Genomic DNA, 27,488 nt, shown 5'->3' on the forward strand with positions numbered 1-27,488 from the left:
TATGAGACTATTTCCCATCCTCTTGGATAGAACCTAGATCTCTAGCATCCTAATGAGGTGTGCTTTCTACTCCTCCCCACACATAATTCTTTCAAAGAAAAGAATTATTCTTTTAATTAAGTTGATGTTATCAAAAGCAGGTGTAGTCTTGATTTCCTAGAAATGAAGAAGACACCAACAACATAGCTGCCAAATGCAGAGCTTATTCTGGCTCAGAAAGAAGATAGGCCACATTTGACTTCTTCTGTGACTCATCAGAGAGGCTGACCATCTTTGTCTGTTCTGGGGTTTTGTTGTTAACTCCTGGGGCATGTTCTTCACCCTTGTTAGAGACACCTGTGCTTGTGGGCACACTTCTCAGCCTACTTCCTGCCGACTCATTAGAAAATTAGTTCCAGATTCTGGTGATGATATTAAGCCAGGCAAATTTTGTGCTATCTTCCCTAAGAGTTAAACTTGTTAAAGAAACATTCTGTAGTGGAAAGAACATGAACTTTTGAGTCAGATGACCTGCTTAATAAGTCCTACCTTTTCTAGGAACTGTGTGACCTTTGGAAAATTATATAATGTTTCCGAGACAGTTTTCTTACCTACCTAAAAGGAATAATAATTCCTAGAACTGTTGAGAATTAAGTGAGGTCATGTAGTATAACGCTTAGACTTGTGCACAGTACAAAGAATGGGGTTGGGGAATGTTCTTTGTCTTCCCCCTCTCTTTGTGAAGCTGCACACCTCAGATTGGGGCTTAAACCCACGTGCTGGGACTTGAACATGGCCAAAACCCAGTCTTCCAACTGAGATCACACACTTGATTTCAGGACTTAATGAAGCTCAGGTTCTTGATGTCTCATCACAGAAGGAATTCAGTGAGAGACAAAGTGATAGTTAAGAAGTGGATTTATTTAAAAAGAAACACACTTCACAGACAGTGCGGGCCACCTCAGAAGGTGAGAGTGGCCTCGAAATGTGGTGTGTTTAGTTTTTATGGGCTGAGTAATTTCATAGGCTAATGAATGGAAGAATCATTCCAATTGTTTGGAGGAAGGGGTGGAGATTTCCAGGAACTAGGCCACCACCCAAATTTTGGTCTCTGATGGTCAGCCTTGGAACTGTCTTGGCACTTGTGGTTATATCATTTGGCTTGCTGACGTGTTGCAGTGGGCAGCACTAAGGATTAAGGTCTAGTGGAAGTCGACTTGTCTGCCATCTTGGACCCGTTTGGTTCTAATCAGTTTGTCGTGTCCTTGGGCCATGTCTTCTTTCAGAGACTGTGCCCTGCCCGCCTCCCCTCCTGTTTCATGTGCAGCAATAGACCTTTCAGGTTTCCTTTAACTAAATCCCTGTGGCTAACAGGATAGGTTGCAACAGTCTTCTGCTATTAGTATTTGGGGGCACAAGATTTAAAAAAAAGAAAAAACTGGGTCTGAGTTCTCTATGAATTGTATGTGATTCCCAAGAGGATTTTATTGTAAATCCTGCTAGTACTGCTGCTGATGTTAATACAGAGTTGGCAATGACATATTTAAGAAAGAGACCAATCTAGAATTGCCTAATCAATACTGAAATCAGTTTCCAGAGGAACTTTGCTGGCTGATCTGCTCTCTCATCCTGGAACATCTCAAGGGATTGAAAATTGAGGTCCAAGGCAACCAGACTAACCCTGAATTAAGAGTATCCTTACAACAGATAAAAACCCTCAGGCTCCCAAAGGAGAAAAGATTGTATTTATGCAGCCACATCATGGCTTTCCAGGCTTACCTTCTCAACGTTGTTTATTAACTAGGATCACTTTGGCAAGAGGCTGATGCACTGGGACAAGAAGAGCAAACACGTCTAACTTCAAATGCTGTGTAGTCTATTCCCTGGTGATTGAATAACACTCAAGACTTCTGAGGGATCATCATATATCCCTTAATGGCAGAGAGTAAACAGGACCAGGAGTTATCAAAAAAGCTTCCTTACATGTTTCATCTCAGTTGGAATTCAGCCTTCTATGCAGCACTGTCTGGCGCCAGCTTTGTTACTAAGTTATTGATCTCAGAGCTTGAGGCCCCCTGGGTCAATGAGATGGAAATTCACTAAGAATTTGATGTCACCGGCAAAGCCCAGGCTGGCCTTTCAAAGAAGCTGGCTCTAATTGCTTTCCATTGTTGGGGAGTCTGGTTAGCAGGACTCTGCTCCACGCAGGGTTTGCCTGTGAGGCCCTCAGCCTCTACTTCCTGTACATTATTTCCTGCTCTGTTCTCCTCTTTCTCTCCAGCTTCTCTCTGGAGCATTTCAGTAGACCAGGGAAGGCTAGCTCAGTGCCTCTGAAATCACAGTAAATAGTGCAATGCCTGACAAACTCTGCATAAGGAGAACTTTCAGAAGCTACAGAACATCTCTTCTGGTCTGTTTTCCTGGGCTTTCAACACTCACTTCTTCACCCTGAATTTGTTGACCTTATTAGGGAATTAGTCACAGATGAGAATATTCTACTGATGCCAAAAAGTAGTTGACCTTCATCAGAAATAGGCCACCCAGGGCGATCCTTTCTGCTAAGTGAAGAGAGTCAGTAATCTGAGGATGGTGCTAGAAGAGGAAGTAGCAGAGCTGAAGGTCAGTGCTTCAGCTGAGATAGGGTTTTCCCTATTTTAAATATCAGACTGCCTACTGTCCCAGAATCAGGGCACACAATTAACATCCCGGAAAGAATGACCTAAAGTTGCATACATATCTGACTGCCACAGAAAGAGATGAGTTATGGATGCCTTTTCTTGGCTTGGTAATAGGGTAAGGGTATTTGTATATATACACATGTTTATGTTTCTCAAACTGTAAGCAAATTATAGTGCAAAATATTTTATTACATCAAAACTTGGAAGAGTTTAGGTTTGCATTCTAGATAGAACTTTGCCCCTTGAAGCACTCAGAAGCCTCAGACTGCACCGCTTTATTCTGCCTTCTGTTTCCCGCTGTTCATCACTGTCATATTCTGTCATACTCTGAAATTAACCTGTCCTGTATGTTATTCCCTTGGGCACTGAGCTATCAGCTTAACTCACTAATAAACTAATCTCTGCTATTATGCTAATAAAAGGGAAGTAGAAAACTTTTGAAGCAACTTGTGCATTTTAAGTAAGGCATTTGAGAGATGTCACCAGCCTTAATAGCTCAGTCGGTAAAGAATCTGCCCACAGTGCAGGAGACCTGGGTTCGATTCCTGGGTCAGGAAGATCCTCTGGAGAAGGAAATGGCAACCCACTCCAGTATTCTTGCCTGGAGAATCCCATGGACAGAGGAGCCTGGCAGGTTACAGTCCATGGGGTCACAAGAGTCAGACATGACTTAGTGACTAAACCACCACCAGCCTTTATAATCCAACCTATTGATGCCTTTGATTGTTGAAATGTGAGGTTGTTAGAGTAGACAGTTGGGGGCCACCAGGTACCTTGTGGTGCTGTCCAGTTACTGCTTAGTATTTCTACATAGCTTTAAGCTAGCCCTGAGTGAATCCCCGCTCTTTTTTCTCTGTTTCCTTTCCTGTTATCTCTGTTCTCATGGTATTGTTAACCTTCCCTTCCCAAGGAACAGCTCTCAGATCAACATTTTGTTGTATGTATATGTAGTATTCCAACATAGAAATTAGAAGACTCTGCTGTCTTATTTTCAACTGTTCAACTAAAACGTTGTAAACTTTCACAAGTATTGAGCTGCGCAGCCTGATGAGGTTTGATTTGGAAGCCTATTTTGGGCTGACCTGATTTCCTCAAACTCAAGAGAATCAAATTTAGGCTGGAAGAAGGGGGAAAAGTCTACTCAAGTCCTACCTGTACCTGTAGGAATAGTTGAGAACTTACTCGATTCTTTGTGGCCAGAGCTGAAATCTTACAATAAATGTTCTTTAATATTTTTAAAAATCATTTTTATTATGTTGGTCAGCAGATTCCACGTTGGAGACTGGGTGCTCTGAAATCCACATCACAAAGCAGAGTGTCAGAGAAGAAGCAGCTTGTCAAAGGGCAGGGGAAAAAGAGGGCATTCTCCCTGTAAAGGGAAACTAATTTGTGCTAGGGACTTGTACATCCTGGCTTCTGGTAGAATGCTTAAGTCTGAAGTGATCACAGAATGGTGAGTTGAGGATTGTGGTGGTTTTATTTATTTGGTTTTTTAATCCACACAGGAGCCTCCCAGCAGGGTGACCCTTAACCTTCATCGTCACAGAAACACAAACTTGAGGTGACTACTTCTCAGAGCGATCGCAGGCATCCACAATAACCCCTTGAATAGGTGGATGGATTCTGCTTTCTAAAAGCAGGGATGAATTCAGCAAAGTGATAGATCATGGGAAGAAAAAACAGGGTTGTGGAGCTAAGTCAGCCCTTAGGGTTTGGAAGAGTTAAAGCTGAGAGAAAAGAGATACACCAAACACCTTTTCCTAGTGCATGACCTTTAGTAGAATGACCTTCTGATATCATGATTTTGCTGTGATTTTCATTGATCTCTAATAATTGCAGAAATTTTTCTCATTTGCTGATAAATATTTTTCCTCTTTATTTAAACCAGTTTCTAACTCCCTGTTAGAATCAAGAATAAATTTTATCAAGAATCAAATTTGAGATTCAAGAATAAATTTGAGACACAAAACTCAAAATAATAATGGAATATTATTATTATTATAGAATATTAATATATTATTCTAGTGACCCAGGTCATGGTTTCATAATATAATGCAAGGGGATACTGCATTAAACCTAATGTGTATCTTGGAATGTGTCCAGTTTGCCCATGCATAATGGGCATGGCACGCATGCCGTTAAACTTTACAGATTTGTTTCTCATAGCATAGATGATAGAACCCACATCTATTAGTCAAATAGGTAAATTGTTCCCATTGCTAAAATTCTCGTATCTTCAAAGATGGGTAACAATAATGTATTTTTTTTCCTTTTACAAGTCCGAAATTAAGTTTGGAAAAAGTTGGTAATCAGAATTCTTGTCCAAACCTATTTAAAACTGAGAGCTATTTATTTTTACTGTCATATAAACTCATGTGAAGTTTGCTAAGTTAATAAATATATAGAGAAGTAGTCCTGCTTATAAAATGGAGAGAAGACATCATTTTAGGACCTTGACAGGCATGCAGAAGGGCCAGCTAATGAAAACACAGAATGGACTTGTACTCTTGGTTTCTTGATAGGTTTGTAACAAAATACTTGATTTTGTTACAAAAATAATATTGCTTCGTATATTTAAATTATATATATATATTTATATATATATATTGCTTTTTTAAAGTGGATATGCCCAGTCTAGCAATTACTGGTTAAAGCAAATTCACCTAAGTAGTTGACAGAGAAATTTTAAGGGAGATTTCTGGTACTGAAAGTAGCATAGGAAATAGAGGCTCATTTGTCCTGCTAAATGAGTCTCTGAAGCAACACTGGCTGAATGAAAAGATGGGAATCCCACAGGCTCTCCTAGATTGTCAAACCAAGATCCATGGCACAGCATTCAGGAGTTCCTGCCAGCTTAGTGGGATATGACAGCACATTTTGTTTTTTGGTGTTTGGAGCAACTTCTTGGCTGTCTCCAGACTTTCAAAAGCAGCTGGAGCTCCACATTTCATAAAATCAACACCAATAGCCTTCTGTTCGCCCAACCATAAGAACCCACAGCTGTAAGACATGTATTCACTGCGGCCATCAGCATATCCAGTTGCTTCTACCACCCAAATTTTGCTTCTAAGTGTCCACTTATTTCCACCTCTACTGACTGCACCCTAGGCTCTCACATGGACTGGTTTAGCATCTTAATTGGTCTCCCTTTCAATCCATTCTCCACCAGCACCTGAAGTGATTCTTAAGAATATAAATCAGACCATGTAACCTCCTGCTGAAAAATCCTTCAGTGGCTTCTTTTTGTGATTAGAATAAAATCAAAGCCAGAGTCTTCAAAACCCTGTATTATACGAAGATAGCTTCTGCCTACCTCTCTAATGAAGTTCATTCATTCTCCCTGTTAGTCACAGTATTCTGGTCATAAATGGTCATCTGCTAGTTCCTAGAATTTGCTAAGCTCTCTTCTACCCCTGGCTCTGCACTTAATAGATCCCTCCGTCTGGAGCGTGCTGTCCCTCTGTCATCACACAGCATAATCTCTCACTCCTTCCAGTCTCAGCCTAACAGCTACCTCCTGAGACTTCCTCATGTCACATATCTAAGAAAGTCTTTCCTGGCCTTACTAGTCATAACAATCTTCTTACTTTCTAATCTTTTATCAATGTATTATCTGTGAATACTTGTTTATTGTCCACTTTCCCTTCTAGAATGTGAGCGAGCTCCATGAGGACAAGAACCTTCCTATCACGCTCACCTTGGTGTTCCTAATGATTGATAGAGTTCCTGGGACACAGTCAGCACTCAGTAAATATTTTGTTTAACAGTGAATTAATGAGTGAACAAAGAAGTGATCAGTTCCATTGCTCAGTCGTGTCCGACTCTTTGCAACCCCATGGACTGCAGCACGCCAGGCCTCCCTGTCCATCACCAACTTCCAGAGTTTACCCAAATTCATGTCCATTGAGTCGGTGATGCCATCCAACCATCTCATCCTCTGTCGTCCCCTTCTCCTCCCACCTTCAATCTTTCCCAGCATCAGGATCTTTGCAAATGAATCAGCTCTTCGCATCAGGTGGCCAAAGTACTGGAGTTTCAACTTCAACATCAGTCCTTCCAATGAACACCCAGGACTTATTTCCTTTAGGAGGGACTGGTTGGATCTCCTTGCAGTCCAAGGGACTCGCAAGAGTCTTCTCTAACACCACAGTTCAAAAGCATCAATTCTTCGACACTCAGCTTTCTTTATAGTCCAACTCTCACATCCATACACGACTACTGGGACAACCATAGCCTTGACTAGATGGACCTTTGTTGGCAAAGTGATGTCTCTGCTTTTTAATATGCTGTCTAGGTTGGTCATAACTTTCCTTCCAAGGAGTAAGCGTCTTTTAATTTCATGGCTGCAGTCACCACCTGCAGTGATTTTGAAGCCCCAAAAAATGAAGTCTGCCACTCTTTCAACTGTTTTCCCCATATACATGCTACTAATTTTATTTATTTTAAAAATTTGAAAAACTTTTCACACAGTTCAATAGAATACATCTTGTTCATTCTGTTACCATGCATCAGGAGAAAACAAAGACATGCATGTCAGCACACATCCACTGAACATATATTAAGTAATATATTCAAGGCTCTATGTTAAGCACTGCAGGGGATACACATATGAGTAAGATAGATCTGTCTACCGGGACTTACAGTTAGTGGTTTTAACAGACACATTTATAACCAGCTATAATTCAAGACAGAGTGCTGTACTAGAGGTACAAACAAAGAACTGAGGAATGTGGAGAAAGAAGAACTGATTGATCTTCCTATGCCTGTTGTTGGTGTTTCAAACTGTGACAGTTTGATGAAGTCATAACTCTTCTGCCTTAAAAGCCCTGCCAACTGCCTGAAGACTTCATTGGCAGAGGAGAGGCAGAGAAGTTTCCATTCTCCTAGGGCCAGTTCTGCATTAATAGAACAGAAGGACATTAGGAAACCATGGAGCCAACTGAGAGAAAGCAGCAGAGTTCTACCTGAGTTCTGTGTTTAAAAAGAAATGATGTCGTTCCTTCCATTTCTACAAAGGTACATCTTGGGCATACTGCTAGTCTTCTACTTCCCATCAGCTCTTTCATTCCCACCTTGAATATGAAACAGCAAGACAAGCTGACTAGAAATGGATTTTGTATTCCAGTTCCATGAGAAAGCCACAAAAAGAGCATGCCAAGGCAGTTACTAACTGATAGGCTGAAGATGGAGGCAAGCATTTTTTTAAAGATGTGGGTGCCACTTGCAACAGGCCGACTGACTGTAAGGCATCAACCCCCAGAGTTTAAGTGCAGGCAGAATTTTTAAGATGAAGAAGATCAGGATTGTCAGTCTGTTCTCAATATTTGAGTCATAGTCACATTTGCTTCACAGTTGATCAGTGGCAACAGAGATGCCTGCAAATTCAAGGCTGAATTAAGTAGTGAATTAGACAGTGGATCTGGAGGTCTTTGTATTGCTCTTCCTCAAACCCATCTACTTGGTATTTATTTTCATGAAACATCTATTGAACTTTACTGTACACCAAGGACTGTGCTATACACTAGAGAAACTTAGGTATTTAACATAACCCTTGACACTAAAGCCATTATCAAGGACGGTCAGCTACATAGCAACCAATAACAGTACCACAATACAAAGTACCATAGGAACCGAGACAAAGAGAAAGTAACTTTTCAGGGACTACCCTGGTGGCCCAGTGGTTAAGACCCACCTTGCAATGCAGGGAACATGAAGTCAAGTCCCCAGTCACTGTTCAGGAAACTAAGATCCCACATGCTGCAATGCAACTTTTGAGCCCACGCACCCTGGAGCCCGAACCACAACTGGAGAGTTCATGCTCTGCAACCAAAGGTCCTGCACAATGCAGTGAAGATCCCACATGCTGCAACTAAGACCCAGTGCAGCCAAATACTTATTTTTAAAGAGAGAAAATACTTTTTCAGAGCAAGTAACGGTCAAGTTCAGCCTTGAAGGATGAGTTGATCCCGTTTAGCTGCAGAGGAGCAGGAGAACACTCTAGGGAGGCTAGAGAGCGGAATGGCAGGAGGAAAAGCAAGTTCAAGATATTAAGTGCCCTTGAGGAATTGTGAGAAGCCATAACTAGAAAATAAGACATGCAGTCAGAGAATGATAGGAAGTGTCACTAGGAAAAACGTCTCAAAAGTTTAAGACTTCTCGGTTTATTCTGTAGATAACAGGGAGTCTCTATAATTTTTGAGAAAAGAAGAGACAGTGATTAGATAAGTCTAATCAAGTGCAAAATAGCTCTGACAAGTAGTGTATGAAAGATGGGTTGCAGGAGAGACTGCAGGCAGGGAAACTAGTTACGGGTCTAGAACAGTAGTCTAGTTGAGAAATACTAAGACTGCAGTGTGAGAACAGAGAGCTATGTGGACATTTTAGAGATACTCAAAAGCACCTGGTCTTTTTTTGTGTATGGGAGGTAAGGGTGGAGGAATCAAAAATGACTTCAGAACTTATCTTGGATGTGGAAAATAGTGAAGCTGCTGATCGACATAGAGCATTCCGAATGGGGGAAGACTTCTAGCATGAGTGAAGGCAGGGGGAAGAACAGGCTTCTGGAGAGAGGTGAGTCCTGTTTTGGACATGTTTATAATGAATTGCCTCCAGGGGAGGATGCACAAATGTGTTTAGAAATATGACCATGGAGAATAGGAAAAGAGAAAGTTGAAGGCATGAGGTTATGGATTGAGTAGTTACCAGCAAGTAACTGACAGTAGAAGCCATAGTAACTTAACAAGGTCATCCAGGTTAAAGAGCATAAAGCAGAAAGTTTGAATGTATGGAAACAGAATAGGTTTTTTTTTTAACTGAAGTATAATTGCTTTATAGTGTTGTGTTAATTTCTGCTATACCAAGTATAGCAATACCTGCTATACCAGGCTTTAGATTGTACAGCCAAGTGATTCAGTTATACATATGTCTGCATTTGTTTTTATAGTCTTTTCCATTATGGTTTATCATAGGATATTAAATATAGTTCCCTATGCTATACAGCAGGACCTTGTTGTTTATCCATTCCGTGTACATTAGCTTGCATCTTCGAACCCCAGCCTTCCACTCCATCTATTCACCAGCCTCTTCCCCATCGGCAGCCACACGTCTGTTCTCTATGTCTGTGCGTCTGTTTCATGCATGCGGGCTAAGTCACTTTAGTCGTGCCCGACTCTTCGTTACTCTAAGGACCCACCAGGCTCCTCTCTCCATGGGCTTCTCCAGGCAAGAATACTGGGGTGGGTTGCCATGCCCTCCTCTGGGGGATCTTCTGTTTCATAAGTAGGTTCATTTCAGATTAGGTATATTTAAACACTAGGAGAAAATGGTGAGCCAAGTAATAATTTACAAGAGTAATATTACAGTTACAGAAACAAAAGAAAGTAATAAGGTTGTGAAATCAAAGATGAAGATTTTTCTGCACTAGGTCTGATGTGATGAATATAATTTCTGCCTATGTTCCATTAGCCAGAACTCGGTCACATAACCCCACCTGAATGTGAACACAAGGTCCCTGGCAAAGTAACTGCTTCCAACCAACCACCCTTGACTGTGGACAGGAGCACAGACCTTTTGTAGACAGGTATTCATCTCTGCCCTGTAATTCTAATCTCACTAGTTCTCCCTAAATAATTCCCACATGTACCTCTATAATACAAAGACATTCCACAGCGGCACATGTTATTTCAGCCCACACTGTAAGATAGCTAGGACAGGCTTTAGATTGTACATAGTTGCTCGCCAGCTGGCTGTCCCTGTTCCACTTTATCACATCCTAGCACCACACAGAAGAATATCAAAACACTTAAGTGTTGTTTCTCTGAAATGCTGAAGTGTTGTATATTGAACTTGCCCTCCCAGGAGCTGATGACATCTATGTGACCACACATAAGTGACTCTGACTAGAACAATGGAGGACCCTTCCATGCTGGAGATATTTGAGTATATTTGTTAGTACTACAGGTAGAGACTTTAAGATCACTTACTCTCTGGGTTGCTAGGTGAAAATCTATTAGAAAAACAGACATAGTACCATTGTATATTTTATAGTTGTATAAAACAAAAAAGTTGTATAATAGCTGTTAGGCAACTTCCAAACCAATAGATGGGCGGAGGGTAGGGATGGTGACTCTTGCCTTAGAAAGCTTTATCTGAGAGACTCCACAGCTCTGAATCCTTTGAGGTGCTCGGGCCTCAGGTAAGAGCAGCTCCTCATTGTCTTATCATCTGTAGTTGTCCAAGGGTGAACATCACTTGTCTCTGATAATTTCGTGTCAAGGGGCTGCTGAAGCCTGCAGCTGGAATTGAGATTGGATCTACCCTGTGTTATGCTGGGTACGACCTTCCCTGCCTTTTGTTGGGAGAGAGGTGAGGGGAGAATGCTGGGGGAGGAATCTTCAACTCTGACATGTGATTGATTCTCTCCTAAAATATGTCAAAGCAAATCTATCTTGAATGTAAGGCTTATATCCTCCTGAAAATCTCTGATGGACATGAGAAATTCATATTCCTCCTGTTAGCTTAACTTTTACCTTACTTCTTAGGATCTGGTTAGCTCTGTTCTTGTCCCCAGTCTCTGCCTGAATTGACAGTACCAGGTTTTCCTGCACAGCTAACTGTGAATGGCACTCATCCCCAATCATTTTCCCCTGATCCATGGGCTTCCCTTCTGGCTGTAAAGGTAGAGTGAAGTTAGGTGTGGAAGGGCAAAGATTGGAGTTAAGGATAGGGTATCACGTTTCACCGTGCCGCACACTTTAAAACTCTGAGCACACAGTCATCCTCTTACGTGTTTGAAGTCTTCTGTGATTGCTGTTCATTCCTTTAGTTTAGCACTGTGCCAGTGACTATGGAGGATATAAAAGAAATATAAAATACCTTTACCTAGTATCTCTCACTTAATTCCCACCCCAGGCCTGAGAGAGAAGTGTTACTCTCCCTGTCTTACAGAGAGGTTAGAAAACTTGTCCAAAGCTGAAAGCTTGAAAGAGACAAAACTGGAATTTGACTTCATTTCAGGGATAAGGAAGCAATGTTGTGAATGCAGATAAGGAGTCTGCAAGGTGACTGAATCACAAAGTGACCTCATTACATAAACTATGTGGAAATCCTAATACTTCTACCCTCACCATGGCCACCGCCCACTGGTCTTTATAACCACATATGAGCTCACATGAAAGTCAATTTTTATCACCATCATCTGTAATTATAGGGGGAAACACAGTTGTGTTCAGTCATACGTAAAATGTCACATAGACTCTGGCTTTCTCTATTTCTTAACTGCTGTCTCCCAAAATGCTAATCGAAAAATGTCAAAATCAACAGTTGCCGATTTTGATTGTAAGAATTCAGATTGTGTACTATAAAAATGAACGTACTCTTCTTTACGTTTTAATCTTATCAATGTTGCAGTGGAGCAAGGTTTCAGAAGACCCTGGGTTCTCATCTCTTTATGTCCTAGCCACGTGAGCTGGAGTCTGTTCTTCAGTCTTGCTGAGTCTCAGCCATTCTACCACATTAGTAATATTCACACCTGTGCCCATAGTAAAGGTGTACGGGGGAATCTAAATAAGTGCTGTAGTAATTTTGGAAACCACAGGTAGTGTACAAATGTACATTTGTACAAAAGGGACTGTTATTCATTCACTCTGCAAGTATGGACTCTTGTTAGCTCAGAGAACATATGTGAAAAAGCATAGCTTCTGTCCTCAGTAGAGTCTAGCAGGAAGACTGATGTGCAGACACAAACAGTGCATGGCTGTAGCAGGTGTGATGGTGGAGCGGTGTGCTAGATATGTCAGAGCCTCAAGGAAAGAACTGCTGACCCCGTCTGGGGGACCAAAGAAGACTGCACAGAGGAGATGCTGTGAACTGAGGCTTGAAGACTGGGAAGTGGTTTACCTGATGAGTTACAGGCAGAGGGAAAGCATGTTTGAAACTCTAATTTACTCCATCTGGAATTAGAAGTACAAGGTTAGGAGGTGAAGAAACAGATAAGGGACAGATTATGGGGAGGCTTTGAATACCATGTTTGGATTTAGAGTTTAGATTATGTAGAGGAGGAAATATAAAGCCATTGAAGGATTTTGAGGGGATTTGATCAGGTTTCTGCTGGATAGGTATTGGTACGAGCTGGGGAGGAGGCCATGGCAAGAGTGAAGCTCTTGCAGTTATCCATGAGAGGTGATGTCCAGGGAGGAGAAAACGACTGCTTGGTGTTATGCCTGAGCAACTGGAGGTGTTTTTTTTTTTTTTTAATAAGCCTTAGGGGATTTGGTTTTAAGGGAAATCTTCAACTTCAAACAGCCATCGTTTGACAGGTCATTTGGAGGTAGCGGAATCTGCTGGCAGCTAGAGAAGCAGAGTAAATCTCAGAGAGCCAAAGCCGGGAGTCGAGGTGAGGGCTGCCTCTGAAAGACGAGTAAATGGGGAATAGAGCAAAGAAGTTATGTAACCAGAGGAAAGTGGAAGAAAAGCACCAGGGTAGTGTCTTAGATGTCAAGAGAAGAGAGAGTTTCAAGGGAAACAGTCCATAAGACCTAATGCTGGATGGAGAAGGAAAAAAGAGGAAAAACAAAAGATCAAAGGCAAAAAGAAAACCAATTAAGAGGCTGCTGGTGATCTTAGAGAATACTAAGGCTAGAAGTCAAAAGAAATAGGGCTCAGAAGTGAGCAGATAATAAGAAAAATAGAAATAAATGTAGACAAGCCCACATATAGACCCATTCAGACTGGGTTAGCCAGTGACATCGTAGTTTGTCAGAACAGTAAGGTATGAATGGGAATGCCTGCATGTAATGGAAATTGCTATTTTACTTTTCATGTCCTCAATACCATAAGCTTTGAGTTCAATGAGCTGATCGGAATCATTCTTTCATGAATAATACAACAGCTTGTATCCAAAAAGAAGGAAACTACAGTTGTCACCATCTTTTCCTTGACCTGTGTGGCTTGCTGTTTCTCCTCGGTGCTTGATCAACAATAACAAAAGGAAGCGCTGTCCTGTGGGTGGCTGCAATGCATGCTGGAAAGGTGCAGAGGCATCTTCCCAGGGTGTCTTGGTCACGGTGGTAAAGTGAAAGCACTGGGGCAGTCAGGTCTGTGTCTACCTGACAGCTCATGGCCTTGCCCTGAGCTTTTTCTTTGATCCTCATAGGCATGGGTTCTCCTTAATGGCCTGAAGCATAAATGATGGATCAGAGGCCTGTGTTCAGGAGTTCTTGTCTCTATGGACAGTCAGAGATGAGTCATTTAAAGTAATAATTCTTATACCAGGGACGCTGCAATCCTTTCATTGTTAATAACCAGATAGGATTTTGAGAAGTTAGGGCACTTTTATAAATGGTTCTCATTAACTTCTGTTAAAATAGCCTATGAACTACACTGGGCTTTCAAGGGCTATGTAAATGTTCAGTAGCAATTTCTGGGTTTTGTGAGTGCAAAACAATTCCAGGCTCATACCTTCAGATGACGGGCTTCCCTGGTGGCTCAGCTGGTAAAGAATCCACCTGCAATGCAGGAGACCCCGGTGTGATTCCTGGGTTGGGAAGATCCTCTGGAGAAGGGATAGGCTAACCACTCCAGTGTTCTTGGGCTTCCCTGGTGGCTCAGCTGGTAAAGATTCTGCCTGCAATGTGGGAGACCTGGGTTCAGTCCGTGGGTGGGGAAGAGAAGGAAACGACTACCCACTCCAGTACTCTGGCCTGGAAAATTCCATGGACTGCATAGTCCATGGGGTCTCAAAGAGTCGGACACAACTGAGCGACTTTCACACTTACACCTTCAGATGACACTGATGATTCCATGCAGGATACACTTGTCTGAGACATTCTCTCAATGAAGTAACTCTCTTTTCTTTATGGTCAGCCTTATCGAATCAAATAAGATGACCTGGTATCCACTAGAACCCAGAAATTCTATGAAGCCAAAGGTTAGAACATGGTAGAATTTCTTTTTGAAGCTTTATAGGATGATTCCCACCTAAGTGGGTAGCCGTTCCCTTCTCCAGGGGATCTTCCCCACCCACAGACTGAACCCAGGTCTCCTGCATTGCAAGCAGATTCTTTACCATCTGTGCCACCAGGAAAGCCCACCTAAGTAAGATGGGGGCTGTCTCATTTTCTGTTCTCCAGGTTCTTTACTGAAACTTTATTTATGAAGGAAGAAAGGAAGGACTTGTTTGTTTTTTCAGGCTTCAGTTTTAGACATCTTCAAATGTTAAACCTGGCAGCATAGCCAATGTTAATTGTGAGAGAAGATCTTCCAGTAGACATTTGGGCCTTCTCTCAAGTAGATGTCACCAACAAAAAATTCACTTGCTGTTTTTCCTTCTGTTTGATGGATTCGTTGGGCTTGAAACTGAGATCACAGTTTGATTTCCCTCCTTTGTGACACTCCCGAGTGAAAGGAGTAAAAGCTGGGTTGTCAGTGGCACACAGAACTCTGCTGACTGCTCACCTGATGGGGAGTAGAGAGACAGTTGTCACTCTGCAGTGTTACAGTTCCTACAGACTGTAGCAGTGTGGTAAGAGGGCAGAACCCGGAAGTGACCCAGTGTCCTTTATTTAATGTCTAATCTTGCTTTGTGAAGAGTTTATTGAGAATTTTTATGTGCCACACACAATGGCACTGTGGAGAGCATAAGCAACTCGAGATTTCTGTCATAAATGTAAATAAAAAGAGATATACAACCCTGTATTCATACATATACTTCACATGTATACACATATATTAATACATTCACTTACACTTAAAAGAGTATATCATTAGGATACTTCAAGCTGGAAGAAATAAAAAACATCAACTCAAATGGATTAAGCAGTAAGGAAATTTATCACTTCATATAACAAGGAGTCCAAAATTAGGACAGATTCCGATGCTATACAGTTCAGGCCCAGGCTCCATGTTTTGGCAATTCTCTTAACTTAGCCTCTCTGTTGGATTGGTCTTCAGACCAGCTGAGTGTGTGATTACAAGAGGCCTGTGGCATTTCTGAGCATCGTGGGCAGATAAGACAATGTGCAGAGGCAGAGAGAAGGGTTTTCTGTTTCATGAACAGACTGGAGATTTGTTGGCAAGCAGATGGGGGCTGGGAATGATTGCTATCAGGAAGCTTACAGTCTAGTAGAGGAGAGGGCTTGTAATAGTGTGGTAGATCCTGTACTAAAGGTATATACAGCCTATGATGTAGCACCAGAGAGAGAACTCCCTTCTCAGCTGGAGAAAAAAAAATGCTAAAGAGAAGGAATAGAGGCTTGGTAGAGGCTGATCAGAGAAGACTTCCCTTGCGGAGGTTTTTAATGCAGTTTGGGACCCAATGAGTTTAAGGTGCCATTGGACCTCTAGGTAGAGAAATCCAGTAGGCAGTTGGATGTATATTGAACTAAAGCTGAGACGTCTAGATAGAGGAAAAGGTAACAGGGTTTGCTACTGCTAAGTCACTTCAGTCGTGTCCGACTCCGTGTGACCACATCCCTGGGATTCTCCAGGCTAGAACACAGGGTTTAGGTGGTGGCAGAGGCTCTTGAGGATGGATGAGCTAATCCAGAGGACAGACTGGGACCAAAAAGAAGATCCTGAGGAAGCAACACTGACATTTAAAGCATGGGTGAAATAAGAGGAGTTGACAGAGACAGAAAATAAAAATGGATCTTTTAATGCCATCTGTGTGTGGGAAGGGTGTAAGCCAACTAGAAGTGACATTTTGTGATATTCACACGTGTGATTTGGGTAAAGGACCAGGAAAAGCTCGGAACCTTTCAGAACCATGACTTGCCCAGGAGCAGGTGCCCTTCCCTAAGAAGTTGGGTGAACAAGACAGAGTTTCACTGGAGGTATGGCTCGATGTGAACAGTCCTCCACCCACAGGAGAGTTGGAGCATTAAATTTCCTAAAATGAGTCTCTCTCTTGCAGGAGTGGTCACACATTACTTGCCTTCTGGTTTTCCCGCCAAGAGGGAAAACTAAACCGACAGCAGACAATTGAACTGGGACATCACATCCTCAAAGCACACATTTTTAAGGTAATTAAAGAAGTTGGAGGCGTTTTTCTTTCCATTTCCAGCAGGCGTTCCTTTAGCACTGTGTGTATGAAGCTGCCTGCTATGTCAGTGTGGTCCCTGAAATTAGTTTGTTGCAGAGTTGGTCCATCTCCTAAAATGTCTGGCCTGTTCCTCCCTAGGACTTTGGAAAGAAAACCACATTTGTCATCCCCCAGTTCAGTGGATTGCTAGGCTTTCTAGGAAATGTACATGTATAATCATTTAGGTAAGAAGCATATAGTTGTGTATACTTCATACATCAGAGGTCCCCGACCTCTGGGATCTAATGCCTGATGATCTGAGGTAGAGGTGATACAATAATAATAGAAATAAAGTACACAATAAATTTAATGTGCTCGAATCATCCCGAAACCATTCTCCCCACCCCAATCAGTGGAAAAACTGTCTTCCCCAAAACCAGCCCCTGGTGCCAAAAAGGCTGGGAACCACTGTCATGTGACCTCCTGTCTCCTGAGAGTAGTCATACAGCATTAGTTATAGGTTTTCACAGTATTTTTTAAAAGTCTCTGAGAGCAGTTACTCTTTCCATGTTCTTATAATTGTCTTGATGATGATTTTAATATTCCTGGTGCTGTGAATTTCAAACTCTTTTCTCTAGAACCAGCTGTAACCTTCCTTTAAGCTACTCTCCCCATCCTGTTTTGAAATTATAATCCCAGTTTTTCCCCTGAGTCGTTTCAAAACTTCTAAGAACTCTAAGCATCAGCTTTCTTTCTTCCAGCATCCACACAGCTGGGATGGAGATCCCATTTGTTTGTTTATTCAGTGCTTGCTGAGGCATTGTACTTGGGATGCAAAAATCAAAAGTATATACAGCCCCTAATCTCAAGGAATTTATAGTCTAGATAGCAGTTGTGGGACAGAGCACAGAAGTTGAGGAAGAAATTTGTTCTCCTGGTTTTTCTAGTCTGCAGTTTGCTATTGCATCTGCCACCTCCAATCCCAGTCTCTTCAGACCAATTTTGCTGCCTCTGGACTGAGAAATGCAGGGATTTTAAATAGTCCTCTGGCTTGGACTTCCCCCCAGAGATACTATTAAAGATAAAACAGTTCTCTTCAGAGAGAAAACAGCATGAAGGGCAACTTTAAGAGCCTAACGAATTCTCCCCAGCATATAAGCACATAGCTGGGGAAGGCTTTTCATCAGATGGACAGAATTGAAGCCTACAGTGGCAAGTCCTATATTTGAATCATAATTGTCTATCTAACAAATCTCTGTACCCAAAAATGACCTTACACAGTGACCTTACTTAATGGGAGCAGAGTGAGACTATTTTAACAGGCAAGGTGTCTCATTCCATCTTCAAGTGGACCAAAAAGTGCCTGCCACTTCTACAGACTCTGAGGTGATTATCCTTCAGTTAGATGGGAAAATAGCTTCGGTATTAAGCATCATGACTTTAATCACTTAAGCTTTTAGCATCACCTTCTGCCTGGGATCAGATGCCAAGAAGTTGATGCCTGTCTGTATGCCCTGCACCCTAAAATAAATACCACATGAAACAGATAAATGATATGAAATTTCATTTGATCACAGGTGACTATATCCAATACATGGAAACCAATGTTTACTTATTTTTTTTACATCCCTATGACTTGTTTATTTTATAACTGAAAGTATGTTATCTCCTAATCCCTTTACCCACTTCATCTTCCCCTCAGCCTTCTCCTTCCTGGCAGCCACCAGCCTGTCATGGAGACCTGCACTTAAATCGTACACTCCTGTCATTGACACAGCGTTATCTTATTTTGCTGCAGACGACATGGTCGCCTGAGATATGACTGGCTCCCTGTGTGTTTCAGGCCATAAATACTAGGGTGTATAACGTGTGGTGATGACATGACTGTAAACTGAAGAATGTGGACTTGGACCATGGTTTTCCTAATGCTGCACTTTTCAAGGTCCTTTAAATGCAGGGTGCTCCCTACTGATTGACTTTAGCTTCTCCCAGACTGCTAGAATTCTCAGTTCCTATCAGCTGAGGGTCATGAAAAGGCAAAGACAGACTCAGTGCTTATAATCAGCACCACTTAGAACTGCCAGTCAGCAGTAACATATAGTCCAGTTTATATTTCTTTCCAATTAGTTTTAAATTTCCCTTATTTTATCTTTGTTCATGAAGAATTGCATATGATGTTATTAATTACCTTAAAAATATAAGGTTGGGGGTCTGTAATTCTGGATATTTGGTATATTTATACAGTTATATAATTATTACCACTATTAGTACATTTCCATCACCTTAAAAATAAACCTGATGGACCTCCCTGGTGGTCCAAGTTAAGAATCTGCCTGCCAGTGCAGGGGACATGGGTTCTATCCCTGGTCCAGGAAGATCCCACATGATGCAGAGCAACTAAGCCCACACTCTGCAGCTAGAGAAGGCACCACAATGAGAAGCCTGAGTTCCACAATTGGAGACTAGCCCCAGCTTGCCACAACTAGAGCAAGCCCTCATGGCAGAAAAGACCCAGCCCAGCCATAAATAAATAAACATTTTTTTAAAAAGAAAGAAGAGACTAAAAGTCTGTTGTGTACATCTGTGTCTCTTTTTCTGTTTTGCATATAGGGTTATCATTACCATCTTTTTAAATTCCATATATATGCGTTAGTATACTGTATTGGTCTTTATCTTTCTGGCTTACTTCACTGTAGGGATGGAATGGAGAGGGAGGCGGGAGGGGGAATCGGGATGGGGAACACATGTAGATCCATGGCTGATTCATATCAATGTATGGCAAAAACCACTACAATAAAAAAAAAGAAAAGAAAAGAAAGAAAAAAGATAATAAAATAAATAAAAAGAAAGAAGAGAGAGGTATTGAGTAGGTTTGTTGTCACAGACTGCCGAGTTAGTTAGCTTGTTCCTACAAGACCAGTCTGTGTCCCCCTCAGTAGACTGGCTTTGTTATGCCGGATATCGTTAGAGCAAGACTCTATTCTCATTTGTTAGTACCACAAATCTTGAGGCTCGTAACTTACTGCCGAGGGTACTTTTTAGCTGGGCTGATCCCTTAATTGTGTCTCTGTTTCTTTTTCAGGGTTTGAGTAAAAAAGTTGGTGTATCATCCTCCATCCTCCAAGGCCTCTGGATCTCCTACAGCACAGAAGGTCTGTCCATGGCGTTGGCATCTTTACGAAATCTCTATACACCAAATATAAAGGTAAGTGCATCTAAGTTACAGGCAGATTGAAGAATTAGCTATGAAAACATAAAACTCAGAGGACATTTAAGGAGTTATTTGATTGATCTTTGACTCTTCTATTAATTAACCTTTTATTAATAGTTTGATATATTTTAAATCATTACATTTTATTCTGTGAGTTGAAAACCAAACCTGTTGATCTGTAAGATGAGTCTGATTTATAGAATAAGTCCTGCTCCTTCTAGGGAGTAAAGCATTCTTAGATCACTTTTGTTTCAGTAGAAGTTCTTCTGACCAACAGTTCACTTAGTGGAGACTGCACTATAGTATGGGTGGTGTTTACTCTAGTTCCTGGTAGTTTGTATAAAGGAGACATGTCACATCCCTTTCCAAAGGCAAGGTATTAAAAAAGGAACAAATGAAGATTTTAACATAAAGAAGTTACTCAGTGTTTCTGGGCACTTATCGAGGGGTCCTGGGTGACTTAAGGCTTCCCAGGTGGTGCTAGTTTGGTAAAGAACCTGCCTGCCAATGCAGGAAATGTAAAAGATGCACGTTCAATCCCTGGGTCGGGGAGATTCCCTGGAGGGGGATACATGGCAACCCATCCCAGTGTTCTTGCCTGGAGAATCCCATGGACAGAGGAGTCTGGTGGACTGTGGTCTGTAGGGTGGCAAAGAACTGGACACGACTGAAGCCACTCAGCATGCATGCCTGCAGGTGACTTAAGAAAAGGTGACTGATAGGATATAACTGGTATGTATGTGAGTATCATTTCTGTTTGCTTTCTTATGACCAGGTCAGCCGACTGCTGATTTTGGGAGGTGCCAACATTAATTACCGGACGGAAGTTTTGAATAATGCTCCAATTCTGTGTGTCCAGTCTCACCTCGGTTACACAGAAATGGTGGCCCTGCTCTTGGAATTTGGGGCCAACGTGGATGCCTCCTCTGAAAGCGGCCTGACCCCCCTGGGCTATGCCGCGGCGGCAGGCTTCCTGAGCATCGTGGTGCTGCTGTGCAAGAAACGGGCCAAGGTAACTGCTGCCCGGCGCTGCGGCTGGTTCTTCCCTCCTGTGTCTTTCTTCCCGTCTCAGACTCGTCCTTATCTCCTGTGTTGCCTGAGTGTAGGTAGAATATGCATCACATCCTATTAGGAAGCAGATCAAAGGAAGAACTGGCTCTGATTACATCCTACTGTTTGCCTGCTTGCCCTGGGCCAGTTCCAGGCTGCCTCTGGACACAGTTCTAAAACTTTTGAGAGATGCTTAGGAAACCGCATTTATCAGCAGCCACAAAAAGTCCCTCGCTCACAACTAAGAAATTCTCTCCTGAGCTCAGAGTGAGGAAAGCGGAGTGGGGGAGCGAAGAGTCTGCACTGTGAGGTCTAATCTGAATGGCGCCTGCTAACTCTCAGCCTTTCATGTTAGTCGTGGATGTAAGAGCAGAGACCAGGCACCCTCATCTACCCTCAGAGGCACCCTCATCTACCCTTGGAGACACCCCTGTAGACATCTGAAATGACTGTCTGACCAGAAGCACTCAAAAGGGTTTCTATTAGTGTATTTTGATTTTCTCAAAACATTTCTTTAAAATATATTTGCTTTATGGAGAAGGAAATGGCAACCCACTCCAGTATTCGTGCCTGGAGAATCCCACGGACAAAGGAGCCTGGTGGACCACAGTCCATGGGGTCGCAGAGTCAGACACGACTGAGTGACTAACACACACATCAGCCTTTTTCTCACTGATACTAAAATAGCTTTGAACTGTTAGAAGAAAGTGACACGCGTGGACTAGGGTCTCCGCCTACGACCCCGGCTTGAGGAATTGAGGGGCTGTTGCTGTGCCCTAGCTGCTCTTCCAGGCACTGACAGGACAGAGGAGTGAACGGCCGGCCTTTCCTTCCTCTGCCCTCCCCCCAGACGGCGTCAGAAACCCTCCTCTCCTCCGCGTGCGAGTCATGATTTACGTGCTGGTCGGTATGGAAGCAGCTGTGTTTTAAGAAGTTGGACTTTGGTGAGTGCTTCCGGCTCTCCAGCACCACCTCCGTCTCAGGCAGCTCTCCAGGGCACCCGGTGGGCGGGGACAATACCACAGTGTTGGCGTGGGACTGAGCGAGGCTGGCCTCGTGCCCCATCTGGGCTCCCTGTGCCCCTTCGTTCCACCGTAGCCCGACAGTGACTACCAGCCAGGAAGCCAGAGGCCCCGCTGGAGGTCACTCACCGCAAGAAAAGGTCGAGGTGCCTTGGGTGTCCACGTGAACGACCTGGCCTCCGCTCCCCTCCCTTCCTTCCTTGCAGTTCGGGCATGGAGAGGGGCTACCGCGAGAAAGCGCTAAGATTTTGTTAAAAAATAAACTTGGATTTGTAGCGAAAAAATAAAATAAAATAAAATATATTTGCTTTATAGTACCTCAAGAGCCGCTGATAATGATAAAACTCAATTTCAAAATATTGATGGAAAAAAAAAAAGTACCAGGGGGCTTCCCTGGTAGCTCAGTGGTGAAGAATCCACCTGCCAATACAGGAGACACGGGTTCAATCCCCAGTCCAGGAAGATCCCACATGCTGCAGAGCCCCTCAGCCCATGTGCCACAACTACTGAGCTTGTGCCCTAGACCCTGGGAATCACAACCACCGAGCCCATGCGTTGCAACTGCTGAAGCCTGTGCACCCTAGAGCGCACGCTCCACAATAAGAGAAGTCACTGCAATGACGAGCCCATGCACCACAACTAGAGAATGGCCCCTGTTCTCGCCGCAACTAGAGAAGAACCCACACAGCAGTGAGGACCCAGCACAGTGAAAGATAAAATTTAAAAAAATAAGCATTTTTTAAAAAGGAGAAATGCTGGTCTCAAAAATGTAGACATGTATGGAACATTTTATTTCCATTCTGAAAACAAACCGAGGATTTTGGTGGGTTTGCAATGAACTGTAAATAATATGCAACCCTGACTAGTCATTGGAAGGACTGATGCTATAGCTGAAGCACCAATACTTTGGCCACTTGATGCAAAGAGCCGACTCAATGGAAAAGACCCTGATGCTGGGAAAGATTGAAGGCAAAAAGAGAAAACGGCGGCAGATGATGAGATAGTTGAATAGCATCACTGATTCAATGGACATGAACTTGAGCAAACTCCAGGGGATAGTGAAGCACTGGGAAGCCTGGCATGCTGCAATCCATGGGGTCATAAAGAGTCAGACATGATTTAGCAACTGAACAATAACATAAATGACCTAATTCTGAGGTGTCCAGTGTTCTTACCAGGGAAGAATTGGGTCTGTCTCCCAAGACTCTTTTGAGAGCTGGGACCTGGGGACCTCAGGGAAATCCCTGAGCTGTAAATGCTAACTGTGACACAGAAATGGTCCACCTATAATGTCCTTGTCATTTGGATAAACACCTCTAGAAATAGCATGATAACTTATTATCAGCCTTATTATTATTGCTGTAAATTCATATTCTAATCTCAGCTAGGTCTTTCCTGTTGCTCAGCTATCATTTTATTTATTTCTCATTTTCCCCAGAGCAGATACATACATCATCTATGATCTTCTTGAGACCCTGTCAAAACTCTTTTGCCCTCCTACAACTACCAAGATTGTGTTTATCTCACTGTTCCTCTATCTCAAAACTCTGTTAATCCTTACAAACTTACTTTACTTCTGCCTCAGAGAAGGCAGTGTTTACCTTCCTTATCAAAATTATTGCCTCTTGTATACATATATATACACATATACATATATAGGCACATATACACAAATACACATATGTATACACACACATAGGCTGCACCACAAGGCTTTTGGGATGTTAGTTCTCCAACTAGGATTGAACCTGTGACCCCTGCAGTGGAAGTATGGAGTCCTAACCACTGGACCACCAGAGAATTTCCCACCTGTATTTTTTAATCTCAGTATGTTGCTCTTTCGCTAACATCATTTCATTCTCTTTCTAAATTCATGCTACATTTCTTCTTAGTTTCTACAAACCTACACATGTCTTCTCTAACCCTAAAAGAGAGACTTTCCTCTCTCCTAACCAGAAACCACTATCCCATCTCTTCCCACCCACATCCACTGAGCCTGTCTAAGAGTCCTCTCTACTTGCTACCACTGCTTCCTTACTGCTCCTTAACCTCTTACAGTCTGGCTTCCATGAGAGAGGGGAAGCAAGTCATCAAAATTGTAAACTTTGGCGTCAAGTACAACGTGTTCAAAGCCTGCATTGACGCTTGCTTTCTATGAGGGCTTGGACAAGTCATTTGATCCCTCTCAGCCTCACTTTGTTCATCTAGAAAAAGGATGAAGAGCACCTTGCACACAGTAGGCATTCAGTAAACATTTGCTATTTGGATGGCTGGATGGAACTAAAGCTGGACAGAAACAGATGCAGAACTTAGGCTTCACTTGCTCTAATGAACACTGGAACATACCTTGCCCACCTGCCAGGAGAGGCTGTTCATCTATTGAGACTTGTGGCTAGGGACCTTCTGGTAGCTTGTTCTTAATCAGGCTCCTCTTTCAGCCTAAACCTGTAACCAACACCACAACTGTAAAAACTGCTGCTGGAACGTAGTCTAGCATTAAGTTCCAAGTCCCTCCAACCATTTTGGCCAAATCGTCAAGATTCCACCCTCCCATTGGAAGAAAGAAGTGGCATCTGCCAGAGCTTAGTGGTTAACTGTGTGATTCATGACATGAGATACTTTGCTTCTTTGGAACACCAGAAAATTTAAGCTTCAAGATGTTTTTCTTCCCTTTCATGATTTCAAAGACAGTGTTTTGTGCCAGTAGAGCTTATAAGCCTTTCAGATTTGAGTCTGAAAAGACCTATTTGAGGACAAAGGAGAGTGTACATCAGGAAAGCAAAGCTGGAGTTTGGGGTCGTTTGGGGCATATTTTTGGTTTCTTTTGATGTGAAAACAAAAGCCTGACATTATACAAAGAGAGTCTCCCCAGAGGAGCATCTACCAGAGTTGTAGCTCAGTGAAGATCTAGCCTGAGTAAGAGAATATCACCTGAATTTTCTCAGAAAGTGGTCCAAGGAATATGGGAGAGGGTGAATCTTCGTGGTCCAGACTGTACTCACTGGGGAGGCCAGCCACAGGCTTTTTCACACAGGTTTCTCTGTCCCCTCCCGCAGGTGGATCACTTAGATAAGAATGGGCAGTGCGCCCTGGTCCATGCCGCACTCCGAGGTCATCTGGAGGTCGTCAAGTTTCTAATTCAGTGTGACTGGACGATGGCAGGCCAGCAGCAGGGGGTGTTTAAGAAGAGCCATGCCATCCAGCAGGCCCTCATCGCTGCAGCCAGCATGGGTTACACTGAGGTAAGAAAGCAGCCAATAAGGCTTGGGTTGTTTTTCGTTTTTTTTCAAGCTATGTCTTGAAGGAAACCAGGGGAAAAATAGTTGCATTATTACAAAATTGCCAGGTTAACATGAAGTAGCTTTTTGGTCATTGGTCTGAGAAATAGGTCTGAGAAATATGCCAGGGTACCTAGGATGATGTTGGAAAGGACCTTGGGAATTAATCTAATCTGATTCCTCCTCATCTTCCACCCCTATTTAACAATGACACTGGGCTCGGGGGTTATTTCTTGACCTTTGTTCACATGGGTGGGCAGAGTGGAATAGGGAGTTGGAATATCAGAAGGACCAGGTTTGAAGCTCAGCTTTCCTCCACATTGGCTCTGGGCAATGTAACTCATCTCTTAGAACCTTAGTCTCCCACCAGTATAGTGAGGCTTTCTAATAAATTCTTTTTTATAAGGTTGATATGAAAGGTGCCTTGAAAACTGTTAAACACTGTGCAGATGGTATTTTTGCTAAGTTGTTTATTAATAAAAGTAATGTAGTGGCACAATATGTGGAATTGGTAGTGTGCTAGGAAATGTTTAACAGTCAGCCTTGGAGAGGGGAGTAGAGTGCAGACGGAGTGTTTTGTGTGTCTGTGTTTGTGTGTGTGTGTGTGTACATACAGACTTAAATTTATTATAAATTTACTGATATAAAAAAACACATCACACACAGTTTACAAGTAATAATGAATTGTGTAATACTCTTAATTGAATGCTTTTGTCAATTTTTGCTAAATTTATATCCATACCCAACCCTGTGGTTACAACTCAACTGTGGTTTGATAAATGAAACTGCACCCGTTTGCTCTTTTCCCAATAATTTTGTCTTTAAATCTGGTGTGTGATTCACTGTCAAACTACATTTCACCCTCATACAAATTATATTCATTAAACTGGAACCTCTTTCAGCTTTGGCACTAAATCAAATCCTGATCTGCAAAATTTGCCAATTTCCAGAGTATAAAGTTTGAGCAAACTCCAGGAGATAGTGAAGGACAGGGAAGCCTGGCATGCTGCAGTCCATGGAGTCACAAAGAGTCAGACACAATTTAGCGACTGAACTACAACAGCAAATACCCCCACCATGACTGATTTCAAGCTACCTACACTGAACACAGAGGAGCACACAATTATGTAGAATTGCCACCATGCAGACACAGTCAATATAAATAACCTCACAAGCATAGGTAATAGTAAAATGTAATTTAATAATTAGAGAGTTATGAGATTTTGTATTTTAACCTATTGATATAATTTCTTTCATTATTATTTTTTTTATTTTTTTTTCTCTGGTGCTTGGTTTGTGGGATCTTAGTTCCCTGACCAGGGATCAAACCTGGGCCCTGGCAATGAGAGCACTGAGTCTTAACCACTGGGCCACCAAGGATGGGCCACCCATCATTGCTATTTAATTGTTTTTAAATCCCTCCCTGTTATTTAGTTTTTAATAAACAACTTTGTTTAACAACCAGCTTGCAAAACTCTGAAAATTGATGAGTCAGCTTTCATGGGCCAGGACAAGCTGGTTCACACTACATGGGATGCTTCAGTGAGACAGCCACCTCTTCCACTGACCTGATATGTCCCCACGGGAATATTAAGTAAAATTGGAACTGTTACTATCTGTGGAAGGTTGTTTAGCACTCCTTACAGTCAGATTCCTGAAAACAGAGCTATCACTTGCCTTTGTTGTTAGAAGATTTTCTCCTTTCACTGTCCCCAAACAGTCCTTGTAATTCCAAAAGATAAAAAAAGAAGATAATAGCTCTACTCTGAAAAAGTACAGGCCCTCAGTTTTCTCCATATTTATTTTCTGCTTTTTGCTTATTGATTTTTTTTTCCTGTTTATTTCTGGTAGTTTTATTAGGAGGAAGAGGGATTGCTTTTTTAACTCAATGTGATAAATGTGTAATTTTTAAAAATCACATGCTGTATAAATTAATTGTGTTCAAGGGAAACATGTAAACTGTACCTGGTAGAATGAATGCTCATCTTGGCAGCTTTGTACTCTTTTGTGAGGACAATCTGTTCTGACGCCTATGGTGTGCAAGAGAGAGAGTGGCACTGGGTTATCCAGATATCTTCCAACCTCACAGGTTCACAGTATCAGTGTATAGTTTTCCACCTGAACTTCGAGCTGACACAACTTCTTGTTTCAGATTGTCTCCTACCTACTTGATCTTCCAGAAAAAGATGAAGAGGAGGTGGAGCGAGCACAGATCAACAGCTTTGACAGTCTCTGGGGAGAGACAGGTACCTC

General features: G+C 42.3%; 1 protein-coding gene across 5 annotated transcripts in view; it reads left to right on the plus strand.

Moving 5' to 3' along the window:
• The window catches only part of TANC2 (tetratricopeptide repeat, ankyrin repeat and coiled-coil containing 2), a 371,488-nt gene that overhangs the window by 313,786 nt on the left and 30,214 nt on the right, over window positions 1-27,488 (plus strand). For all 5 annotated transcript variants that reach the window (XM_043904966.1, XM_043904965.1, XM_043904967.1 and 2 more), the window contains 5 exons: window positions 16,567-16,675; window positions 19,757-19,879; window positions 20,661-20,897; window positions 25,014-25,199; window positions 27,388-27,481. In XM_043904966.1, the coding sequence (XP_043760901.1) occupies window positions 16,567-16,675; window positions 19,757-19,879; window positions 20,661-20,897; window positions 25,014-25,199; window positions 27,388-27,481 (749 nt within the window). The remainder of the gene's footprint in view (window positions 1-16,566; window positions 16,676-19,756; window positions 19,880-20,660; window positions 20,898-25,013; window positions 25,200-27,387; window positions 27,482-27,488) is intronic.

This window comes from Cervus elaphus, chromosome 5 (assembly GCF_910594005.1).
Source record: "Cervus elaphus chromosome 5, mCerEla1.1, whole genome shotgun sequence".
Classification (NCBI taxonomy): Eukaryota; Metazoa; Chordata; class Mammalia; order Artiodactyla; family Cervidae; genus Cervus; species Cervus elaphus.